Source organism: Didymella exigua (assembly GCF_010094145.1).
Source record: "Didymella exigua CBS 183.55 unplaced genomic scaffold M421scaffold_59, whole genome shotgun sequence".
NCBI lineage: Eukaryota > Fungi > Ascomycota > Dothideomycetes > Pleosporales > Didymellaceae > Didymella > Didymella exigua.
In genome coordinates this window covers 140,563-160,872 of record NW_022984833.1, presented here as the reverse complement: position 1 = coordinate 160,872, position 20,310 = coordinate 140,563, and the positions used below count along the sequence as shown (strand labels likewise).

Genomic DNA, 20,310 nt, shown 5'->3' with positions numbered 1-20,310 from the left:
ATGGCTATGACAGCGAGTGCTGGCACAGTGGCATCGGCCGTGCGAACAAAGCGGTGGACCAGGTTTTTCCTCAGGCGCAGTAGTGAGTTCGATAGTACACAAAAAGCGTGTGGCTGCATGCTGATACGATTGAGTAGCATCTCGGCCATGTTCAAACCCCAGTAATCTAGTCAGAAATGATGTTGATGCGCAACTTCAATGCTTTTGTATTGGTGACTTATCGCTCGCTTGAATTCGCGATCGCTGATACACGCAAATCGCTAGATCTACGAAAACAAATTGCTTCTCGTCTTCTTCAGCACGGACGAGTCCTCATACTGCAAAGTGTCAGTGCGACGTCTCGTCTCGGGGAGAGCATCAGGACCTACCTCGAGAAACCTGGTGACCTCTACCAAAATCGTCCAGCAATCCACCAAATCCACAAGATCCTGTTGCGCTTCCACCTTCTCTCCGCCGCCAACGTTGATGCTCCTCTTGAACACCGCAACCATGCTCTGCCTGTTCTCCTTCAAAAACTCTCGAGCCTGAAATACCATCTGATCGTTCTGCCTCCCCCTCGCAATCACCGCTGCGTTGACGACTCTTAAGACACTGAGCATCAGCTCGTAGTACTTCTTCAGGGCATTGGGATTATCGAATTCGAGACCGATGTCAGGATCGACAGCGAAGATTTGCGAGTCGCGGATCGCGGGGAAGAGACCGGCGTTGAGGACGTATGCGGCGCCGAGGCGAGACTGGGCGATGCGCAGCAGCAGAGCCAGACTGGCTTCATAATATGAAAGTAGGCTGGAGACTTGCGGTGCAACTGCATTTTTGAGCTCCTCGGGGATGTGCTTGACGTTGTCCACGAGGACGCCGATGAAGTTGAGTGAAACGAAGGTCTCGAGAATGTACTTTGATTGCTGTCGTGTGGCGACTGCGACGAGTGCGTTTAATAGCAAAAGTGCGGATACCTTGCACGTACCGGAGCCGCTGTATGCGTCGTCGCAGATGATTTCGAGAAGATGATTACCGCCATTCTTGATGGAGTTCAGTGTGTGGCGACCGAGTGGGGAGCTTTGTGTTGCCTTCTCAAAGGTGCCGTGGATGTAGCGGAAGCAGATCTGATAGCAGTACTCACGGAGCTCCGGGATGGATATTGGGCTGTAGATTCCTGTGAGCGCGGCACGGAAGAGCTGGCTAAGACGATCGTTCGAGAAGTCGCCTGTCTTGTCGAAAGCTGTCGATGTGAAGTCGACCTTCTGAATGAGCGATTCAGCCAGACCGGCAAGCTGCAACGCGGTGTAGACGTCACCGTTGTATGCTTGCTCCAGCTTTGGAAGGATGACTTGTAGTGTCTGAAGGATGAACGAGGCCCTTGCCCCGTCATCGAAGTCGCAGCTGTGTACCGCGACCACCAGCACTTGTACCCAGGACTGGAGAATGTCCTTGTGATAACGTGTCAACTGTGATCGACGGTTCCAATCAGCGAAAACAGCCAGTAGCAGCTCCGCCTGTTGAGCCAGCTCTGTCTCTTGAAGATCATCAGTGATCAGACCGTCTTTCCGCCAGAATTTCATTTTCAGCAGAATGACTTGCTGCAGTAACGGCAGCGAGTACAAGAGGCTACCATCTTTGTCTTCTTGGCACGAGGCAAGGTTGACACCTTCAAAGAAGCGATGCTGGTCAGGCAAGCTACGCTCTGGGTACGCAAACTCGATAAAATCGAAGAGGTCGAAGATGGTGGGGTTCGGCAGCGAGTCCTCTCCGGGTAGGATCGTCTGACCAAGAAGCAAGGACTGTATTCTTGACTTCATAGTTGGCATGCCTTCTTTGATCGTCAAGCGCAGCTCTCTTGATTTGTAGTCCAGAAAGGCGGCTCTCCGTTGGAGGAAGTTCTGCAGCGCAAGCGCCGGCGGGCCGGAGAAGAATTCAGAGAAGTCACCCGTCGCGAGGAGTTCCAGACCTTCTGCGAGCGAGAGACTTTCCCAGCGAACATCGACATTAATCGGCATCAAGCGGGGAGCTTCGACGAAAAGGAGCTCGTTATCTCGTAGCTCTTCCATAACGATGGCGCTGGTCAGCGGGGAACGCCACAGCTTCTGGAGAACATCCCAGCAACGTGTTTTGAGCTCTGATCGCCAGGCCAGGAACCGCTCTGTATCGTTGTCAGGATACTCGACGGCCAGCAGAAGAATAGCATGGAAGAGCGATTGCCCGTTCGACCATAAGCTGTCTGGTTCGATGCGGACGGTGGTGCTCTCACAAGTGAAGCCGAGCAGGATATGGGCGATGGTAGGCCTTGTCGACACGGCTGCAAGACAGCTGTTCAAGAACTCGAGCACGCGAAGCTTGACGATGTAGCCTGATGCTTCCTCACCGGCTTCCAACTCTTCAGCGCTGAATCGCATCAAGCCATGCAAAGATCGACCAATTCTATCTGCTTCATTGTCGCGCTCCAGTATGCCAACAGCCTTACTACGGCCAGTTCGTTGTCCAAACCCAGCTGGTGATGCGGCGAGCTTCCTCGATGATGCAAGCTTCTGTAGCAGTTGTAAGGAAGCTATAGTCAGAGCCTCATGACCAGTACCACAGTACAAACCTAGGTCAACAACGATCTGCAAATTGTTGAGGATGGCATCTTCGAATGACGCCAACGAGAGATTGAAGACTGGAGATCCATGCAGTGGTGATTGCTGCCTAAGCGCAGGCCTGACAATGTCAAGGTAGGTGGCCTGCAGCTTCATGACCTGATCCATGACTTCGATGCTCAGCATCAGTGTCTGAACCAAGGGAGAATCTGACGGCGATGCATCAACCTCACTGACATCGTGATGTGATGAAGCAAAGAGAGCTTTAACGACCTTGTCGTTGAACAGCCATTCCATGACCCGGGTGAAGGGGTGCATGGCAATATAGGCAGCGAGCGATGAGGAGTCGATGACCGCGTCGACAGGGATGCTGGACTTGTTCGCGAAGACGACGAGGTTCTCGTTGAACGTTGACAGGCAGGTCACGATGAAACGCAGGCATGTCCATCTCATGACGTTGCGCTGTAGTGGGTCAAGGATCTCTTGCGAGCGCTCTGCGAACACTTGCTGCATGACAAAATCGACGTAACCCTCTATGCCTGGCATCCTGCGTGAAGACCCCAGAGTTTCCGGGAACGGCAAGCCATCGTTGAGGCCTTCGCTGTCAGGATATGGCTCAATAAGGCTATGCAGTAGTCGTACAAAAGCGATTGCCTCATCATAACCGTCAGCCAAAGTAGCCCAGAACTCATCTCTCGGCGCTGAAACGAGGGCGTTGCTGGGCTTCGATGCAACAAAGAAGCCACTAACAGTCCAGTCGTCCAGAGCACTCCAGACGATGCTTGCGCGATTGACATCCTTGCCTACCAGCAAAGCTGCCAATGCGTCATATGCCGCTGCTCGGAGCCCACTCTCGACCTTGTCGGTACACAAGCCAAAGCAGATACCCAAATAGTTATACTCCTTGAGTTCGAGGATCCATTGACGTGCAGCGAAACTGTGCCTGCACAAATGCGCAAGCAGGCGAAGATAGCTTTCCAACATAGTTGCACTCTCGGGCTCAACAATCTGATCGGCTGGCGTTTGAGACTGTGTAAAGAGACCCATCTGAATAGCCTTCTTCGGTTCATGAATGTCTCGATCGAATTCCACCAGCTCATTGAAAATGTGTGTATAGCTCAGTGAGCTTGTGCGCCGGATCTTTCCTGTCGCAGAGGCGCCTTCTTCGAGCAGAAACTTGTGCGCCGAGTCTGCGTTTTCTTGATCGGTCGAGATCGCTCGTAACATCTCGCAGAACATGGCGATGCGAGGCGTTGGCTGCCGCTTTGCCGCCCATTGAAGAAAACCGTAAAGATTGCTCTCTTTATCGGTCCAGAAATCACCAGCTGCATCGGAAAAGCCATCGAAAGCATAGGCAACAATGATCATGAATCTTTCGAGGTGCAATGGGAATTCACCGGTTGATCGCTGGAATTGTAGTTGGAGCCTTCTTCGTTGGTCGTCCTCCTCGACCTTCAGTTTCCGCAGCGTATCTGGCATGTGGGTGATGAAGGAGTCTACGAAAGTCTGCAGCTGCTCCATCATCAGAATCTTGAAGAAGTCGTCAGGCTGTGTGGTCTCCGGACTGAGGATAGCGGTGTCTTGCAGCAGCGTCGAAAGCATGCTGGTCTTTTGTGGGTCGTACCATCTTGTTGGTCGCACATCCTGGCTGATGGAGAGCATGAAGTGGAATGCGCCTTCGCTGAGTGACCTGATGAACTGCTCAGATCGCCTCTCAGCCTCGGCCTTCAGATCGACGCCTCGTACGGCAGGTTCCTGGTCGTTGGGGTCCACGTATCGGCCACTGTACTCTGCCAACCACCAAGCCAGAGTCGCTGCATGCAGATTCCTTAGCGCCCAGCTGGAGGTATCCCGCTCCGCCATCAGCGAGTCGTGAAGGGACCGTGCATCTCTCAACATGACATTGCTCTCAGTTGCTGTCCAGCCTGTCAATCGAATAATGATGGGTACATAGTGAATCGTGATGATGTCGTGTCTTTCGAGAGTCTTCGCCTTCGCTAACAGCGCCTTGTAGTTATCGAGGTTCACGTAGCCAGCCTTGATCATGTGCGTACAGATGGCAGATAGATTCTCGTGCTGTCGTGTCAAACTCTGGCGCTGAAAGTCCATGATCTCGACGAAACCTGGGAGTGGAACCTGTCCAACAATCTGGGTGCTCTGGACGCGCTCCAAGATTTGCTGCAGCCACTTTTCAACGTTCGACATGCCAGTCAGACACTTGTTCCAGTATCCATACGCGTTGACGAGGTTCACGGCGCCTTCCACGCCCAGTATGATCTGGACCGCCCTCTGAAACGCCGGCATGCCCTCGACATCTGTCTCCGCGTTGTCGCCGTTGTCCAGCGCGGTCTTCATGAGGATGCGCAAGCAAAGCAGGACGTATTCGCGGCGGCGATGGAAGCGTATGACGGCGGTCTGCAGCTGCGTGCGGTCCAGCTCGGCGGCTTCAGCTGCAGCGGCCATGAACAGCGCTGCGGCGTCGACTTCGTCCAGGTCCAGGGCATCGGCCAGCTCGAGCGTCTGCTGCTTGAAGTCATCGTTGACCTCATATTCGTTGTCGTCGATGGTGATTTTCCCGCCCGCGAGTAGCCGTCTGCTTGCGTCATTCTTCGGCTTCTTGTCCAGCAGCGTCTTGAACTCCTCCAGATGCGCTTCCAGGTTGTTCAGCAGGCGGTCCAGCACCGGCAGCTGCAGGTCGATGTGCGCGCAGAGATCGCGGTGCAGGCCCTGGAGGGCCGCGAGATCGTCTTCTTCAGCCATGTAAGGGTCGTTGGGGGTCACTGCGCATCGTGCGCCGGCAGCATAGACGGGGTATCAGGTGAGTGGAGGCGATTGTGGGCGTGTTTGGGCCGTATTTTCCTCCCATGACCCAGCTCGAACTTTCGCGGGACGCGGGTGGAGCTTGGACGCGACTTGCTTCTTGGCGGCGACCATCACGGCAAGCACCTCCGTCGCAGCTCCGCAGCAACACCACCACCAGAGTGAGGTACGCGGGTTTCGCACGTGTCTTGCGGTCGCGGAGCTTCAGGGAATCATGTCCTGCCGCTGAGAAGCCAGTCGCCCCACTTCTTGCCCTCTGGCCATGCTCGCCTTCCATCGAGTCACCTTTCAGCGGCGACCGTAGGCAAGATGGGTGCCACGACCATCCAGGATGCGAAGCGTGCCCCAACTATCCAGGATGCGAAGCGTAAGTGAACAACAGCGCTCGCCCTCCTAATTTTACTCACCATAGCAGTCCTCCTCGAAGAAACAAACATCACGACTCGCAGAAAAGGCCTGGACGACCTCATCCACATCCTCCAACACAACCGCGGCAAGCCCAGCTTGGAGGCACTTGGAAACAAGGCGTATCTGGCGCTATGCGAGGCATTATTCCAATTTCTGAAAGATGAACGCGTGAAAGTCCTTAAGAGCACGGCCAAGAAAGCGACAGAACCCAGCAAGAATCTCACAAAATGCGCAATCGCCTTGCGGCTCGTCATAGCTGCTGGCATACGGACAGTCAGAAGCTCGACAGTCGAGGCTATCATTGACACCATCATTGAAGTCTTGCCCAACAGGGACCCCCCGCGCGTGAAATCGCTACTCCAAGATCTCCCAAAGACCCTGCGCTTGTTACTCGACTACCAACCGCACGTTGAGCGCCTGTCTTTAGCCTGCTGGAAAGCTGCCGTCGACTTCTGCATCGACTCCTTGGCTGGCTCGTCGACAGGAGCCGAAGAGGAAGCGTCCAACAGCTGGAGCACCAATGTCTCGAGTCGCGGTCGCACTCCCTTTGAGTCCACTGATGCGTCCATGGCAAGAGGCAGTCCCCGAGAGCCTGTCGCACGTATCCAATCAGTAACTGACGAATTTTCCCACTTCACTGAAGACTTCATTCAATGCCTGCTTTCACTGGTCAAAGCAACCAATGCGCCTGTCTCAGGTAAAGCTGAAGCAATCATGACGGCACTCCTGTACTTCTTGAAGCGGAGGAGTGGGCGTGGCAGCGTCGCCGCAGCTGCTATGGCTGGAATCAACGCTGTCCTTGCCCGCACAGCCTTGCAAATGCTGGATTTGTCGAAGCGCATCATAAAGAGCTTGCTACCCTTGATGAACGTCATGTGGACCGAGCAATTGCTTCGTGATGAGATCTTGATTACATTGACGTACACAGAAGCTCACATTTCAAGCCTTGTCGCCGATGTCGAAGACACAACAACATGTGTCGCCCTTGAGGTAGTACTGGAAACGATGTATACAGACTACCGAACGAGGAAAGAGACCACGATGCACCAGTATCTCGAAGAAGATCATCTCTGCTTCCGTCACATCGGCGCAGCTGATGCAAGTAGTCATCCCCTCAGTACTTTGGCATTCTCTATGGAAACTGAACACGTAAAGCCTGAAGGCTTGTGGAGTACTGTCCACGCCATTGCACGCTTCTCGTCTATGCTCGATGAACGAAAACGAAAGGTCGCACACGACCGCAGAATAAACGGTGAGAGTCTCTCAAAACGCGCCCGTACTGATCTGTCATTTGATGAATACACTCGGCACATCTCAGAGCCGCGCTCGAACGCTAAACGAGCGGCGCTTCAGATAATCTCCTTCTCGATCCAAGAAGGACCTGTCGATGAGGACAGGCTCCAGACTGTGATGGACAAGCTTCACACGTGCATGTCGGAGGAGAACGTAACGCACTCCACCTGGGCGATGGTTGCTTTGGCTGCGTAAGTCACACTTCACATCTCGTGGTCGACTTGCTGAACTGTCTAGTGCCGCATTTCAAGCGACCGCAAAACATCACACGCTCCTGCCGTCCTGGATCTCTGCATGGCAGACTGCAGCTCGGGCTGTTGCCTCACCTTCATTGTCTCGGCCGGCGTGTCATTTGATGAACGTCCTACTGAAAGTCGGAATCGTACCGTTCACTGCCGTTTCTGACACCATCCAATCCATGCTCATCTCCATCGAACTGACGGGGCCTTCATCACTCACAGATTCAAGCTCGTCTTTGCTGACAGCCATTTTGCGCGAGCGTATGAAGGAAAACCCGACTCATTTCAATCAGAGTGCCGAGAGGATAATAAGCTGGCTGGTCAGCATGTGGACACCTAGTAAGTACATCTTTTATCAGCCGAGATGATCGATTAACATCTTCAGGTCTCTGGGATCAGAGGTTGTACGCTGCAACAAACGCGCATCATTGCAACGCTCGTGATATCTTGCAGATCGTGTATGCTTGTTTGGACGTGCCACCCAATCTTCCGGAGCCAACGCTTATTCTGGTTCTTGGACCTATCTCTCAAGCCTGTTCGTGGAAAGCTCGGTACCACACTCTCACGAATTATCTCCTATTGCTGGAGGATGGATTGCCTTTCCTGACACAGATGCCTGCAGAGCCACCTGTGTCGCATTTTTCCATCACCGAGCATCAGCCAACCAACATGGAGATTAAAATCCTGGAATACTGTCTATCAGAAGTCGACAGAACCACAGAGCGATGGCAGGAAGCCACACAATCAAACGTTCAGAGCATTACCTCTGACATGATGCGCATCGTCACCAACCTCTGCATCGTCGCGCCTGCCATTGCCAGCCTCAGCGATCTTCAAGACCGCCGAGTGATTGCCCTCGAGTCCTCCACCGACAAGCTAGTGCACGCCCTCGTAAGTACGTTGTCCAAACCCCAGATCGAGCAGTATAAGATCGACGCTGTCCTTGAGACGTGCGCCAAAAGCCTACCTGATGTGAGGTCCTACAGCAAACTCGGTCACACTGTCTTTAAACGGACCGGTGTCACCATCATATCCCGGCATCTGTCTAAGGCTTTGGGCGATCGCATTGAGGTCAAGCAGTCTTTCTACACGGATGATGATGACTTCATGGACATTGACAATGGAGACGATTCTCAGATGACTACGAATTCAGCGAGTATGAACGACGATGTGCCGCGACACACGGTACAGGCAGAGACGGATATTGCTGCACTACGCGCATCAACGACCTCGTACTTGCACCTAGTTGCAGCACTTTCAGAAAGGAGCGATTGTAGCAAGGGTCTGATCCCCTCGAGTTTCGTGAGGTATCTCATCTCACTGGACGAAAAGGAGTTGCTGCGCTCCCGTCAATTTATTCGATCGCTTCTTCGCAGCAGTTTTCGATTCGCACGGATCGACTGCCTGAATGTCCTCGAGCGACTCAGCGATGCCCTTGTATCTCCTCGCGCGCGTGAGTATAACACTTCTGAGGTCGCCAATGGGATGCTGGTGGAATTTCTCGTTGGCACTGCCCTAGTGTGGGGCCCGGATGATAAGGATTCCGAGGCCAAGGTCCTTTACGAAAATGTCGAAGATATGTACGCCTATTATGTCAAAGAGTTGGAGAAGAATGGTGTCAGACGATCGACACACCTACGTGAGATTATCGCTGACTACCTTTACGGTCTGCTCAAACATCATCCAAACTTTGGGCAAAATCCCAAGGTGCCATCTGTCCGAACCAGTCTCTTCGAACTCCTTTCTGAGAGCGACATCACCGTGAAGTACCACATCGCCGAGCGCTTGCCTTCAATGTTCGAAGACTTTGTGCTATCTGAGCATGACAAGATCCTTCAGGACGTGGACAGCAGTCTGCCTGGTGAAGATGATGGCCTAGAAGGGATTGCCCTTCGACTGCTCGTGCTGTCAAAGCTGGCATCACAATGGCACACGTTGTTGCGCTCAAGCATTTACCGCATCTTTGCAACAGCTGGATCAGTTGAGCAAGCTGCTCGACACGCTCGAAGATGCATTGCCAATGTGGCGAATTCCAGAAGTATGGCGAGCGCGCAGCAACTCTTCCGACTTTTTGCTCCCCAGATACTCTTCACCTGGCTGGATCGAGGCAACACAATCGTTTCCATACCGTTCCTGACATTTGGCTATGACGCTCTGGCGGACCTTGTTCGGGACGTTGAAGCAGAAGCAGTGGGTCAGGCGATAATGTTCGGCCGGAAAGATGAGCTCGAATTTCTGGCAGAATCATTGGGCTCGTCCGTCAGTGAGCTGCTCTGCAGAAATGTCAGCAAAGCAGCAGCTTACACCATATCGTGGGATATCTGCAGAGGCTATGCTCGGGATAAGGCACAACCGAGCTGGGCCAACCTGCTCAAGGACCTCATGGGCAGTGATAAGTACTTTGATCTCGTCCAGAAACAGTTTCCACAAATACTCGCTTGCATACTGCAAACAATCGATCAAGAAGATCGTATCGAGAAGTCTTTCGAGAAGAAGCCTGCTTTCACGCCAGCCGCCAAAATTTTGACAGAGATGGTCAATATCAGCCATTCGACACAGGATCTCAACTCAGGGACGGAGCCGTCCTTCAATGCTTTCTATTTGCCGGACCAACTTGAGAGACTGTGCCGACGGACGGGCGACGACCCTGTTGGGTTCTGGAACCCAAGCACGTTCACATACATCATGCGCGCTCTGCTGGATCGCATACATCCAGCTCTGGGCTCCTTGCACGCCAGGTCCGTCATTCGCAAAATCAGAATTGTCATTGCTCTAGCTGGCCCGGTGGCTTACGAGGGATACCCACTTCAGATGACGCTACAGTCTCTGCGCCCGTTTCTGACGGATATGCAATGCGCCGCAGATACAGTGGGTATCATGCAGCATTTGTTCGAGCGCGGCTCTCAGTACTTAAGACAGCAGCTGAGCTTTGTGACCGGCATTGGACTTTCGATCCTGATATCCATCCGTGTTTTCCTGACCATTGACCAAGAAAGTACTACGCAGCAGTCGCAACATACGGCAACTATGAATATGGCGAACAGGTTTCATACCTGGCTCACTGAATACCTGAAATCCCACGCAGACACCATAGCTCTGAAGGAAAGATTGGCACCAGTTAGGGCGTTCAAATCTATTGTCACTGCTGCGTCGCAAGTTCGTGTGGAAGGCAACAGCATCCGTGGCAGTGAAGAGAGCACGCTGCTTGTGGAGATATTAAATGATGTACGATCTGGCCGCAAACTCCTCAATAGAACATCTCGCGAGGTTGCATTGAACTTGCTATGTCAACGCTTCCAGCTTGCCGCAACAGCTCGTGAGGATGTTCTTGGCGAGGATCAGGATGCTTCCGACTATGCTGGACTCGTTTGGGAATCCTGCCGCAGACCGAACGTTGGGAGAGGTTACCTGCTATGGGCTGCACGAGTCCTTGGACGGGCCTTCAGTGCACAGGGCGAAATCAAACAGACAGTGCCCGCATCTCGGCGCCTGATACCATCCGGCCAATCCTCAAAAGACCCATTGGGCAAGGTTTCCAGAGAGACGATCATGAGAGAGGTTGTCGATCTTTTCTATAGCGATACGCGTCACGAAGTCAGCCTGGCCGAGAACGCCGTCAGATATATCATCGCTCGGGTGCCCAAAGGCGGTCAACAATACGAGGCCGAAGTTTACGACACGGTTCCTGATGCCGTAGGCAAGGCGCTTCTACTGAACATCCCCAATCCGTCCGTCTCGGCACTCATTGCGTCCAGTGGTGACCCCCGATCTGCAGCTGCCCCTACAGAAGACAAGGTTGTCGCCGTCTGGGTCAGAGATCTTGCAGTCGCGCTCTGTGCGGTAGCATCCGAGGACTCTATACTCGGTGCTTTGCCTGCCCTTCTGCACGGCATCGAAGGCATGGCAGAACGCCTGTTCCCTTATATACTTCACCTCGTCCTGCTGGCAGAGTTTGAAGAAGACCGCAGTATTCGGAAGGCTGTGTCAGCAGCTGCCGCGGCTTGGTTTCAAGACTGCGGTAGCAACAAGGCACCCTATGTGCGTATTCTTATTCAGGCGATTTTGTATCTCCGCAGCCAGCCAGTTCCGAAAGAGACTACCCGAGTCGATCGAGATAGATGGCTGGAGATCAACTACCTCGAAGCTTCGCGGGCAGCAACCGCTTGCGATATGTACAGGAGCGCGCTGCTCTTCGCAGAAACATCTTCGGGTCAGCCTGTGGTCAAGAGTACTTCCCGAAGATCTTCAACCTTGGTCCCTGCTCCAACGCTACCCACAGACTTGCAGCTCGCGATCTACAAGAATTTGGACGAACCCGACTCGTTCTACGCCGTCGATAGGGGCTCCAGTCTGTCAGCTGTGTTAGACCGCCTAGATTATGAGAGAGACGGTGTCAAAAGTCTCATCTTCCGCGGCGCTCGACTCGACAGCCAGATGCGTCGCCAGAACGAGCTCGGTCCCTCCGATACACGTGGCACGGTCAAGTCACTTATTATGCTGAACATGAACAGTGTGACCCACTCACTCCTCTCGACTGACCAATTCCGTGACAAGGGAGACGACGCTGTAGAGAGCACGCTCCACACTGCTCGCAAGCTAGGACAATGGGATATTAAAGCACCTGAGTCCAATCACACCGAATCCGCCATGCTCTTCAAGGCCTTCCAAGGTCTTCACATCGCCAAGACGCCAGGAGTGGCTCAGGAACATTTCAACGAACAGATGCTTGCTACGATGAACTTCCTCACAGGCAGAGTCAGCTCCGCTGTGTCAACGAAAGCCCGCCTTCGCACCTTAGCGGCTCTTACAGAAGCTGACGAAGTACTGCGAGCTGATAACCCAGAGTACTTACTAGATGTCTGGGACCGTATGAAAGCTCGCGAGAGATGGATGCGAGCCGGCGAGTAAGCACAAATCTCACCGTGCTTGAAGATTGGGGTGACTGATCATCAACACAGGTTCACGGATGTTCGCCAACTATTGTCCTGCCGCGAGACTCTCTTCAACGTCCTGAGTACAAACAACGCTATCATCGACTCCTTGCACACGCGCACAGCGACAATCCGCAATATGGAGGTAGAAGCATTAGTTTCCTCTTCATCAATCAGCAGACGACATGGCGCTATTCACGAGTCATTAGCCAGCGTGACCTATCTGTCCGATATCGTGCCCAAGTGCAAGAGTGCCGGGCTGGACATTGAAGCTACAGCTCAGCATGAGGTTGCGAATGTACTATGGGAACAGGGCGAAACGGACACCTCCATACGCATGCGCCAAAACCTCATCGACCATGCCAGCTTCGACTCTCAAAATGTAGAATTGAGCTTGCCAGTACTGCTAGCTAGACTGGTGCGTATCCACATTATATGATGTGAGACCTGTACTGACTTGAGCAGGGTCATCATCTTGCAGAGGCTCGTCTCGCAAAACCAGATGCTATCATGCAAGAGTACCTCGAGCCAGCAATTCGAGAACTCAAAGGCCAACAGTCGGGGGCTGGACCAGGACAAGTATTCCACGAGTTTGCTTTTTTCTGTGACAAGCAACTGCAAAGCCCAGAGGCCGCAGAAGATTTGGACCGTGTCAAGACTGTCATGGAACGAAAGCTGCAAGAGCACCATGACTTCATTAAGCTCGCAAAGACCGACAAGAGCAAAAGTATGCGAGAGACCTACCAACGCAGTGCCCGTCGAGCAAAGACGTGGTACGAGCTTGATCACACTGAATATGAGCGCATGCGGCAAGGCCGAGAGGGGTTCCTGCGTCAGTGTCTGGAGAACTATCTACTTTCCTTGGCCGCAAGCGATGAGTACAACAACGATGCGCTTCGTGTTTTCGCACTTTGGATCGAGTATGCCGACACGGATCTTGCGAATGACGCGGTCAAACAATATCTGGACAAGGTTCCTAGCGGCAAGTTCGCCCTGCTAATGAATCAACTCTCGTCTCGACTGCAGAGCGAGAACACGCCGTTCCAAAAGCTCCTCCTAAAGTTGGTATTACGCATCTGCATCGAGCATCCATTCCACGGCATGCACCAGATCTTCGCCATACAGATGAAAGTCGGACCAATCACAAGAGAAGACATAGCACGCTCAAAAGACGAAGCAGCAAGATCGCGCCAGAAAGCTGCGACAGACATCGCGAATGACTTGAGGGTGGACAAGCGCGCAAGATCGTACTGGAGCTCGATCTATCAGTCCAACGAGATCTACCACAACCTAGCCATGTTCAAGGGTGAAAAGGAGAGCACCCAGCAGGGTCGTGAGCTACCCCTCGATCGGTACAAGGAATCAAAGGAACTGGCAAGCGCCGTGCCAAAGCTTAATGTTCCCCCAGCTACGCTACAGATCGAGGTTCGCCCAAACATGGATTACAGTGACCTTCCTCGCATCCAGAGGTTCCGGTCAACAATGAGCATTGCGAATGGTCTCAGCGCACCAAAGGTCATCACGGCAGTGGGCAGCGATGGCAAGCCGTACAAGCAGCTGGTAAGTACCCTGATGTTGGCTCGAATCTACCCGCTAATTTTATGTAGTTCAAATCCGGTAACGATGATCTTCGCCAAGACGCGATCATGGAGCAAGTCTTCGACCAAGTGTCTCGACTTCTCAAGTATCACACAGCCACACGTATTCGCGATATCGGCATCCGGACGTACAAAGTGCTCCCGTTATCCACCCGATCCGGCCTGATGGAGTTTGTGCCAAATACGCTGCCTTTACACTCATGGGTCATGCCTGCACACGAAAGATACTATCCAAACGACTACAGGTCAGATAGATGTCGCAAGGAGATTGGTGCTTGCCAGTCAGACTCTCTCGCCACGCGCGTCAAAGTCTGGAAGAAGGTGACCGACAACTTCCACCCTGTCATGAGGTATTTCCTGCTCGAGCGCTTCGAAGATCCCGATGAATGGTTTGAGCGCCGCCTAGCATACACACGCTCAACAGCCGCTATCTCCATTCTCGGCCACGTCCTCGGTCTCGGCGACCGGCACTGCCACAACATCCTGCTAGACGAAAAATCTGGCGAAGTAGTCCACATTGATCTCGGCGTCTCCTTCGAAGCCGGCCGCGTCCTGCCCATCCCCGAAGTCGTCCCTTTCCGCCTAACCCGTGACCTCGTCGACGCAATGGGCTACACAAAAACAGAAGGCGTTTTCCGCCGCTCCTGCGAGTTCACCATGGACACCCTTCGCGAGGAACGCGAGTCCATCATGACCCTACTCAACGTGCTGCGCTACGATCCGCTTGTGAACTGGAGCGTCACTCCCACGAAGGCGAAGCGCATGCAAGAAGGCGACGCGACCAGCACTGCGCGCGGACAAAGCGTCATGCCAGGCGGGACGCCGGGTCCGCCTGGGAGCGTCGTAGAGCAGGAGGTTCTACACGAGAGTCTCAAGAAGAAGGAGAAGGAGGATCAGGCGGGTGAGGCGGGCAGGGCGCTGAGTGTTGTTGAGAAGAAACTCAGTAAGACGCTGAGTACGAAGGCGACAGTTAACGAGCTTATCCAACAGGCTACGGATGAGAACAATTTGGCGGTGCTGTATATGGGCTGGGCGAGCTATACGTAGTTTTCGGTGGAAGTTAGTGGATTTAAAAGGGCAAGCACGGCGTTCTGGGGCGTACAGGATAAAATTGCGTTGCTCTTCTCGTACGAGCATGGCGTCTTGAAGCATCGAGCATTCACGCAAGGTTCCTCCCGTACAAGCATCACGATATGATAATATGTCGAACTTCGATTGCTCTGGTGTTGTGCGTGATATTCCGACACCTAATACGCAAACTAGCATCCTTGCTGCCAAACTGGGACCCGACTGGTTGGAAATTGCAAAGATGAATGCGTACCTAATTAGGTTAGCATTGGACTTGTGCAAGTGCCCGGCTAACTTCAGCTGAGACGTACATGCAGACCCCCCAATTGAGTACGAAGTCATTGAATTCAATAGTCAAATTCAAGGCTAACTAGCAGATAACCCACCGAGCTCAGTTAGCTTAGATTTATCTAAATTGCTACGATGATCTTTACTATTAGGTTCTTAGCAGAAAAGCTGCAACAGTCTCACGCCAGAACAATACCAGAAAGATTACTACATATTTGGCGTGATTGTCAACGCCTGGAACATATGCTTTACAATTTAAGGATCATTACATTTGCAATCAAGCTACTACCTAAAGAGCGACTGCTATTGTTGGTCCAGACTAAGTTACTTCCTTATCATCAGGACCGCTGGCGCGCACATAGAATTCCATAGCCATAGCTGTTGGAGCTGTCTCATTGTCCCAATCAGCATTAATATCCAATGTGCGATTGCCCATCGCATCGGATGTTGTGTTGCCGCCACCACAGGCAACATTGAGGGGCCATTTGCTCATAGGACCATTGTTGAGCTTTTGTGGTCGGCCAGTCTCCCACTTTTGCCTGTTTGCAGTAGATCTGCCGTTGGATCCAGTGCCGCGGAGATAAAGTGACCTCAGAATCGGAAACCCGGAATGTTCCTCCACTTTCACTTTGACTCCAGACATTGTTCTTGTAAAGCTTCGCCAATTCCTTGTAGTCATTATTGTTCTCGCCACTACACAGCACGTGTTGCGAGGCTGTGTTATCGGGATCACTCTTCGACCATTGGTTGCCGGCACCAGTGAACGGGAACACACTCCCAGCGACAAGATCTGCAGTCCTTGTTCCGACTTTTGTGTATTTTTACTTGATGATATAGGTCATGTACATTTGGTCGGGGCGAGTCTCGCTGTCGCTCAGTGTCCTGGAAGTAGAAGTCCATGATCTGGATCTGGGTGCCCTTACTGACCGAGGTGTTTTGAACTGCGTCCGGAATGTTGAACAGTTCAATCTTGAATGCTGAATGAGCATTGACGGTCTTCGAGTCGTTTTTTTTGTCCAACAGCATAATCGGATGAAGTACATACCGGATGTCAGCGGCTAATAAGCTTGACGGACGCTGCCTAGTGGTGATTCGAACCCCGGAGGAAACGACCCCGCAGGTCGGAAAAGTTGAAGACAGTATCGTCGCTATCATTCGCATGTCCGATCATGACATAGAGCTCCGGGAAGTCAAGACGCTCCAAGCGTGATCTATCGCAAACGCGCCAGTTGGTATTCTTGAGACTCCCTGTTACCACGATATGCGACTATAGAGCCGACGGAAACGTTGAAGGTAGACAGATTCCTAAGCGATCCACGAAGAGAAACTTTACAAAATGTAAAAGTTGTTGCGGTGCAAGTCGGTCCGACAGGCCTTGATCGTCACCTCTGTTGACTACCTTGGACTAGCACGTCTCAGGGCATGTATATATGGTCGCCTCTTAGCTAGCAAGCAACTCAGCGCAGTTTTCCATCGATATACAGCGGCTACGTTTGCCGCAACAAAAGTTGACCATTAGTCAGAACACATGGCTCAGCAGGGATGACAGCCCGACCAAGCTATCAGCACCTTTGGGGCTCGGTAACCTGACTTACACGGCCGTCAACATTGAAACGAGCAACAGGATCAACCTTCCTTCGATTAGTTTACGCATACTCGATAAGCTTTACGATTGGGATGGCAAGTTGAGTGAAGACGAGCAGCTCAAAGTCCAATATTGGGTCTCAGGCAGAGTAAGTACAGATCACTCTCACTCGTGGCATACCTGACTCTTGGGAGGGAGAATCATGCCTCTCGCATCACCTAGCTGACCAACGATGGAGCTATTTACCATCTGCTTCCAGGCATGCGCAAATTCACTCACAAACCCCAATACTGGGCAGACAAGCTCGATTGCAACTGTCGAGAAATCCTCCCAGTGAAGGGACGGTAGCCCGAAATGGCATACCTACGCGCGCCAGGTTCGAAGGAAAATGAGGAAGACAAGGCAGAAGAAACCATGCCGTTGCTTGATGTCCAACGCACAACAATGACTCCCACGAGAGCTGGCGTGCAGAGCCCCAAAGAAGGATGGAAAAGTGGAACACAACGAGAGAATCAAGTTGAAGGATGTCGCACCAAAGAATGGTGAAGTTGGCACCAAGAGAGAGGTCTTGCATTGAGACGTGCTCATACTGTGGCTTCACTTCTGAGAAATAGTGTGGTAACCGCGGATGCTAGGGTCAATAGCAAATCAACCGCCGGTGAAGATGTTGTCTAGCTACTGGTGAGAGCACTGGCAAGGTTACAGTCTGGAGATGAGCGGTTTGAAGAGCTGCTGAAGAGAGCCTTGAGAGCGAAGGGAGTGCGGAGCATTTTAGTCATGGTCAAACTTGCGAGCAGGGATTTTGTTACGGTATCAAGGGCAAATATAAACGAGTGTATTGTGTTGTTCTGTGTTCTTGTTCTGCTTGTATCTTTGCTCTCCAAGGCTCGCTGCGGGGTCTGTTTTGATGACGTGTTTGTGATGCAGCTGAGGTAATAGGTGCTGAACAACATGAGGAAGTAACACCAGACCACCGCCAACAACACGTGATCTGCTTCTCCTCTCAACCGTTACAGATTTACTGTAGCTGGACTGCAATTGTAATTGGCTAAAGTCCTATTGGCAAACACTTAAAGGTCTGACAGTTATGTCTCCTACGCCGTTGCCACGGCATCTCTCCAAATCATCGCTTCTTCCGACACGCCCGTCCAGCTTGACGGGATGTTTCCGCAGTACCGTTTCTATTGCCAGCATCTCTTGGATGTTCGGCTTCACGCTCCGCCTGTCTTCTTGGCGTTGCACTCCGACGATATGCACCCGTTTGCGTACCCGCACCCTCCATACCCGCAATAATGGCTGATACCCACCTTGCCGCTGCCTGTGGTCGTACTGCTCATCCCATCACTCCGCCTCGTCGTCTCAATCTTAGTTGACAGTCCGAACATCAGCACAGTCTCGTTTCCAAGAACGACCGTGTGCTCCAGGAACGTAACATTGGTATCTGAGTCCGCGTCAGTGCCACGTTTCTGCAGGGAAACCCGTATACGCCAGTATGCAGGCACGTTGCAAAACTGTTCGACTTACAGTTCCACTCGTACTTCAGGCCACCAGTGCACTCGTTGGTCTCGGCCGGCGGACTTGTGCCCTGCGGGACGAAACTGTAGTGGCACTTCCCCTCCACCGCCTGCGAGGCGAGGGGCGAGTGGAAGCTCGCGCTGAAGTCGGTGATGGTGTATCCGGGGCGCCCGGTCTGTGTGGAGACGCTCACGTCCCAGTACGCGCCTGTGAAATCGGGGCGGTCGTATTCGCTGGCTGCCGCGATGGCGGCGCCGGTGAGTGCAAGAAGAGATAGACGCATGTTGGACAAGTTTGAGGCTCTGGATGGTGAGTAGATGGGGTGGATGTTCTTATAGCATCGCCGGCAAAACATCGTCAGACTCCAAGCTGCTATACGAACTAACCCTTAAGAAATGGTACGCCTTACAAGAGTTTTGTCGCCAACGGGCCGTTAGCGCTTCCTTCCCGTCCCTCGTTCCTGAGACGACTGGGGTTCGATTGGTTGCCTAGAGGGACCCGCGGCTCCGACCTTCCTCATTTGGACATGTGAGAGCCGAGATCCTGGAGGTTAAATTTGACGTGTATTTGTTCCGTCACACTCAAGATCCGGTGAGTAGGACCAAGGAGTTAGGCAAGCAGCCCTGTTTTCTTCTAACAGATCCTTCCTGTCTTTGCTTACTGCAGATTCTTGCGGGGTCTTTGAGTTACAGATCGACTGTATCCAGATGAGAGATTGACTCTGTCAAGTCCCTCATATTCATTTCCTACTTCTGGGGGCAGACGATATCCACTGCCTTATTCGCACAGTCGCTTCCCCCGTGTTTCCAACAATCACTATCATAGCTATTTATGACGAAAAACGTGCTGTAGAAACAGTGGTCCTTCACCGCAGAGGTTGCGCAGCGCGAGAGACAGCGTTCGCAGTATTTATCATACCCACCAGCTTCAGCCTCACATATCTCAAGATCTGTCAGCGGGGTGGGAGTGGTGGTTGGGGCTGAGGTTGCGCTGGTGCTGGTAGCTGCGCTGCTGGTGGGAGTTGGGGCGGGAAGACCCCAATTCTGCTCGATACAGTAGGAGTTACCAACGATGAGGTCGCAGCTTTCAGTCAGAACAGGGTTCTGTTGGTGTCAGTGGTGATGAAAATTGTGACATCTGGAGAAGGACGCACGTATGTGGCGAACTGAGCTTCTGTGAGACCCCAGTACTCAGTAATGCCGCTGCATGTCTCGGTCTCTGCAGCTATATGCCAATAAGTGCAGTCCGCGATGGTATCAGGGGCCGCTGTGCTGGGAGGGTCGACTGCGTATGCTGCGACGAGCCATGGTGGAACGACGAGACTGAGAGACAATAAGATCTTCATAATACGGGGCACTTGGCGAGATGTTGGCTCTTATTGAACTCGAGTGAGATCCTCCAAAGTACTGCTGGCCATTACCTTATATGTAAGCATCTGGATGCCGGTCTGACCGCAAGGAGTTTAGATCGCAGGATGCCTCAGCCTCAGACTAGCCGGTTAAAGTATGATAGGCCTATTTTGATGCAGAAGTAGATCTCTGCTTTAAAAGAGTTTTCCAACATTAATTCTAGATGTCTGAGACAGTTCCGACGCCTGATCATGTGCTAATTCGCAAGGGAAAGGCGCCGACTGCTAACGCACTACCTTTGCATCACAGGTCAAGGTGATCTTCATCCTCATGTAGATAGCAACATCACTCACCCGCAGCAGAATCGCTAAGAACCCAGTACATATCCAAGGCGCTAAGAATTAACCCACGGCACCGGCTAAAGTCTTTTCTAGACAGCACGTTCATCCGTAATTTTGCGATCACAGTAAAGATCTATTCCCATTACCTCTGGAGACCCTTCGGTCACGTAATCCATTGATGCGCACACCAGGTCGTTCACAACGAGGTATTTCTGGTCTCCTTCTTATCGTTCTAGACGATTGACGCGACTAAAGGTTGAAAAAGATTTGAATTAGCAGGATGGACATTGCGCTTCTTTCAGGAG

The 20,310-nt window shown here is 52.4% G+C and overlaps 4 protein-coding genes across 4 annotated transcripts; 1 reads left to right on the top strand and 3 right to left on the bottom strand.

Annotated features, from left to right (window-relative positions):
• Window positions 1-119: 119 nt before the first annotated feature.
• On the bottom strand, window positions 120-5,461 carry M421DRAFT_426491 (uncharacterized protein). The gene is made up of 2 exons (XM_033594412.1): window positions 369-5,461; window positions 120-317 (listed from the first exon to the last, which is right to left on the bottom strand). The coding sequence occupies exons 1-2, from the start codon at window positions 5,328-5,330 to the stop codon at window positions 267-269; spliced, it is 5,013 nt and encodes a 1,670-aa protein (XP_033443125.1). The 5' UTR covers window positions 5,331-5,461; the 3' UTR covers window positions 120-266.
• Window positions 5,462-5,532: 71 nt separating this feature from the next.
• Window positions 5,533-15,050, top strand: M421DRAFT_426490 (uncharacterized protein). Its single transcript, XM_033594411.1, has 7 exons — window positions 5,533-5,757; window positions 5,806-7,282; window positions 7,329-7,669; window positions 7,716-12,234; window positions 12,289-12,679; window positions 12,727-13,821; window positions 13,869-15,050. Exons 1-7 carry the CDS (start codon window positions 5,700-5,702, stop codon window positions 14,904-14,906), a joined length of 8,919 nt encoding a protein of 2,972 aa, XP_033443124.1. The 5' UTR covers window positions 5,533-5,699; the 3' UTR covers window positions 14,907-15,050.
• A 2,564-nt stretch (window positions 15,051-17,614) lies between these two features.
• Window positions 17,615-18,670, bottom strand: M421DRAFT_426489 (uncharacterized protein). Its single transcript, XM_033594410.1, has 2 exons — window positions 18,325-18,670; window positions 17,615-18,241 (listed from the first exon to the last, which is right to left on the bottom strand). The coding sequence occupies exons 1-2, from the start codon at window positions 18,596-18,598 to the stop codon at window positions 18,012-18,014; spliced, it is 504 nt and encodes a 167-aa protein (XP_033443123.1). The 5' UTR covers window positions 18,599-18,670; the 3' UTR covers window positions 17,615-18,011.
• Window positions 18,671-18,843: 173 nt separating this feature from the next.
• Window positions 18,844-19,688, bottom strand: M421DRAFT_426488 (uncharacterized protein). Its single transcript, XM_033594409.1, has 2 exons — window positions 19,469-19,688; window positions 18,844-19,418 (listed from the first exon to the last, which is right to left on the bottom strand). The coding sequence occupies exons 1-2, from the start codon at window positions 19,658-19,660 to the stop codon at window positions 19,062-19,064; spliced, it is 549 nt and encodes a 182-aa protein (XP_033443122.1). The 5' UTR covers window positions 19,661-19,688; the 3' UTR covers window positions 18,844-19,061.
• Between the last annotated feature and the right edge of the window lie 622 nt (window positions 19,689-20,310).